We start from the raw sequence: 4,363 nt of genomic DNA on the forward strand, positions 1-4,363 counted from the left end.
TATCCTTAAGGATAAATCTGCTCTGCTAGTGAAATGCTAAGAGCAAAAGGGACGCTTGCAGCCTGGCTTTAAAAACAAAAAAACAACATTCCCCCGGCTCTAGAAACGTAAACAAGCAACGCTTAGCCTGGCGGCGGGGCTAGTAAAGCATGGCGGCCACCAGGCTTATAATACACTGGGGGAAACCCTGTAGTTGGTGATTTCTAAAACAGCTTTCAGTCGTTTCTCCACCATTAGCAAATTTAGCACTAAATACATGAAATGATTGACAGCGCTAAGACCAGCCTACAGGTTCTGATTGGTTGTTTCTGGTCAACAGTAGATCTCTTCACAGATCATCTGTCTCAAACTGTCACGACATGGTGAAAGTTTTAATATGTAAATAAAACATTTATTTTTATAAAAGTTACGTACTGCAGCTTTACGTTTTGTCTCTTTGGGATCAGATCCTCCAGAAATGGGTGATCCGTCCCAAAACGTAGGACTGGTTTTAATAAAACTGGATGTAATTAATTATTATCCTGGCCTTTCTTCATTTAACAGTTTGTTAAATCAAACTTTATTACATCAACCTGTCCAGGAGGAAATTAGCATATTTTTGCTCTAACTTGGTGCCGTGGATTTCTCCTTTTAGAGATAATGAACTGTACAGTTTCTGTTCCTGTGTAAATAAATAGCAAACAGTAAAAACAGCAGCTGTGATTCAACAATGGAGGGAAAAACAAACGCGTTGGAGTGTTTCTGTTACCTTACTCCTCTCCTCTTCCAGCTCAGCTTTTGCCGCTTCGGCCTGTTGGAGACGATAAAGTTCAGCTTTTTAACAACGTTCTGTCACCGTACAACCTCAAAATGACTTTATCATGACTTGATGTGACAAAAAGGGTGAAAAATAAAAACATGGAAGGAAAATAATTTAACATTTTTAAATCTGAAAAGTGTGGATTAGTGATTAGTTTATCAGACGCATGTTGATACTTTAATATTGACTAAATGCATAAACTATACAAAAATAAAACTATGCATCCTTTCCTTATAGCTCCGCATTACGTCACATAAATTCCAGTGAAGTTTGTGTTTTTTTATGGAAAAATGTAAACAAATGAATAAATATTCAACATAAATATCTTTCAAGGCTCTACATATTCGCCGTTATATCCACCTGCAACATGGCCTCCTCTAGATTTTGCTCAAATTCGTCTTTTTCTCGCTCCAGCGCATCGATGCGATCCTGCAGCGAGTCGGACTTCCTCTGAGCAGCTGCAGACACACAAAGACACGTTTAGACCAAAAATAAAAACAGCAGCTGGTTGTTCTTTGTGAACACATAGTCGGTACCTTTGAGCAGCTCTCCCATGTTCTTCTTCTTCCTCTCGTCTGACTCGATGCGGACCTGGAGCTTCTCGATGCCCGTCCTCATCTGCCGGACTTCCTCCTGAGTGGAGTTCAGCCGAGATGCGATTTCTCCTTTCTCCAGCAGCGACGACTCCAGAGACTGGGAGAGGCGACGCACTTCTCCCTCTAAAGCCTAAACAGCAAACAAACCAGGAAGTTTGGACACTTTCCCCACAGTGAAGTTCAAGCAATTTTAAGGTAAGTTTTTTAACTTTTCCAGCACATTTTGGAGATAAAAACTATTCAAATAAATGTATAAAATACAGTTTCAATTCACCATTATGTGATATTATTAATTACTGTTATTAATGTCTTAATAGATTCAACAGAAGGGAAAAGGTAAATTAAAATGTGCCAAAATTTTATGTTTTGAAATGTCTCACGCCTTATACACCGGACTGAACAAAACACTCACAAAAAAATCCAAAATTTCAATTTAACATATAAAATATAAGCTAACATTTATTTTAATTACACATATCAGTAAGTCATTGAGTCATTAGCAATAATAATCATCACATTGAAACATCCCAACAAATTGTGTTATGCTCAAATTAAATGCTGAAGAAAGTTACAAGAAAAACTTTTTTTATTTTTTGCATTATTCAAATAGAAATAATTTTGGTAATTTTAATTGAAAGCAGCGGCTTCGAAAGGTAAGTTTAGTCTGATTTAACTCCAGACAGTGAGAAAATTTGTCTTTTTATTAGATATGTGAAAATATCTGGTTTCAAATGTAAATGTTACTTTACATTGAACTTTATTATAAAACTGTGCATTTTGAATATCAGGCACTTCAATGATTTTATACAAAAATCAAAGACTTTCTGCACCTTGGAAACACCTGCAGAGGCGTGGATGTCAGATTTTCTCCCCACTGACTGAAAGGTTTGCTCTGAACTCACCTGGATTTTTCCGGCCATGGACTCGGTGTTTTGGTTGGTAGACGTGTGATCATCTTCCATCTCGTGGAGGTGGCTCAGCAGCCCCTCCTTCTCCCTGTTATGCTTAGAAATTGCCTCTTCCAGAACCACAACCTGCTGCAAAAACTTGACAAAAAAAGAGACAGAAATCAGATATTACAACTATAAATACAAACAGTTCATTAAGTTTTTACAATTAAACAAACATCTCTATTTAATTGTGGTTTTAACATGGATCTTTAGATAAATTTACCCCAAGGATCCTAAAACGTGTTCATTACCTGCTCCCTCTCTGCCTTCACTCTCTCCATGCCGCTTTGCAGACTTTCGTACTCCTTCCTTCCGACCCGGATGTCTTCCTCCAGGATGGAGATTAAATTTCTGGTCTCCAGGTTTGTCTTCTCCAAACCGTGAACTTTGTCCCTCCAATGACATAAAGACTGACTCAACTCATCTCGGTCTTCAGAGCACGACACGAGTTCGGCTCTCAGCTGGGTCGTCTGGAGAAAAACAAACACTGGCAAAGATTAACCGCTGGAAACCTGATCGGGACGCTCACAATTCAAGAAGGGCTGAAACGATTAATCGGACTAAACGTGATTACTCGATTGGTGAAATCATCGCCAACTAATTTAGTAATTGATTAATCGTCAACTGGAGAATACAGACTTAAAAAAACAGGCTAGTCAGAGCAGTAATTGAGCCGAAGCTGTAAAAATAAATACATTTTGCATTTAAGATTAAAAAATAAATAAAACTCTTCTTTTGTAAATATGATCTACCTAGATCTCCTCAAGTGGCATTTTTAGCTTCACCTGGTTCATATTCTGTAAAAAACAAAACAAAAAAACACACCTAATTTTAAACACCTTTTGCTTTCCAACAACAAGGATAATAATCTCCAGGTTACCCCCACCCTGTATTGATGTTAAGTCAAGCAGAAGTGGCCGAGCTTTTCACATTATTTAAGTATTTTTTAGCTGCAGATGCTTCATTTGCTACAAATTATCAAAAATACACTAAAGGAATGTTATGTTGTTGCATTTCAGGCAGTAAAATGTTTATTTTCTTATTTAAGAATTATTTGCTTATTTGTATCTTTTAGTGTAATTTTAAGATTGTATAAAAAAAGACATTAAAATTCTGCAGAATCTGATCATTTTTGTCCTGTTAATGGATTGGCAGAATAATTGATTACCAAAATAATTTGCAGCTCTAAATTGAGACATGCTTAAGAAGCTGATACCATCCAACCTGCACTGCTAATAATTAGCAACACAAGGCTCCATCATCAGTGATGTTCCTTAAGTCAATTAGTGTTTCCAGCTGAGAAATGGATGAAAATAATAAATAGATGGATGAGAGCGTGGAGAAGGATGGTGAATAAATGTACAACTAGAAGAATTATGTAAATGATCACAGGAAATGAAAAGTGGATGGATGATGTGATGTTGGACAAAGAGAAAACAAACGATGGACTAATGGATGACAAAATTAGAGAAAATCTGGAGACAAGAACATTTTTCATTAGATTTTTCTCTGTGGTCGTCCAAACCTGGAAGGACCTAAACACCAGACTATTGAAACATCCGTTGATGCAGACAGGTGAATTTATTTAAATCAGGGCGCTGACCTCCGAAAGGAGAGCTTCTATCTGCTGTATCCGTCCTGAATAAGTCTTCCTCTGGGTCTCCAGCTCCTCCGTAAGCCTGCAGCTTTCTGCCTGCATGCTCTCCAGTTCAGACTCCATTCCCAGGATGTGCTGCTCCAGGTTTGCTTTTTCAGAGCGGACCCTCTTCAACTCGCTCTCCTGCTGAAGGAACTTCTCATCCCATCCGCCTGCAGAACCAGAACAAACTCTCCTCAATGCCTGGAATGCATCGTCTAACCTGCTTCCTTGAACAGGACAGGCCTACAAAACATTTTAATCGCTTTTTTTTTTTTTTTTTTTACATATAATCATTGTTAGATAATGAAATTATAGTCTGGTCAATTATTTTCAGAATGAGCGTTTACACTGTTTACTGGAGGTGTGCCGATCGATCGGC

At 37.9% G+C, this 4,363-nt stretch overlaps 1 protein-coding gene across 1 annotated transcript in view; it reads right to left on the reverse strand.

Annotated features, from left to right (window-relative positions):
* Window positions 1-4,363, reverse strand: part of cenpf (centromere protein F) — a 37,209-nt gene that overhangs the window by 7,563 nt on the left and 25,283 nt on the right. The window contains exons 25-30 of the mRNA XM_015051211.1: window positions 3,949-4,154; window positions 2,597-2,815; window positions 2,298-2,441; window positions 1,336-1,525; window positions 1,160-1,257; window positions 749-790 (exon numbers count right to left, since the gene is read on the reverse strand). Of these exons, the coding sequence (XP_014906697.1) occupies window positions 749-790; window positions 1,160-1,257; window positions 1,336-1,525; window positions 2,298-2,441; window positions 2,597-2,815; window positions 3,949-4,154 (899 nt within the window). The remainder of the gene's footprint in view (window positions 1-748; window positions 791-1,159; window positions 1,258-1,335; window positions 1,526-2,297; window positions 2,442-2,596; window positions 2,816-3,948; window positions 4,155-4,363) is intronic.

Source organism: Poecilia latipinna, unplaced genomic scaffold (genome assembly GCF_001443285.1).
Source record: "Poecilia latipinna isolate Pla-1442-1.1 unplaced genomic scaffold, P_latipinna-1.0 Scaffold1036, whole genome shotgun sequence".
Lineage (NCBI taxonomy): Eukaryota > Metazoa > Chordata > Actinopteri > Cyprinodontiformes > Poeciliidae > Poecilia > Poecilia latipinna.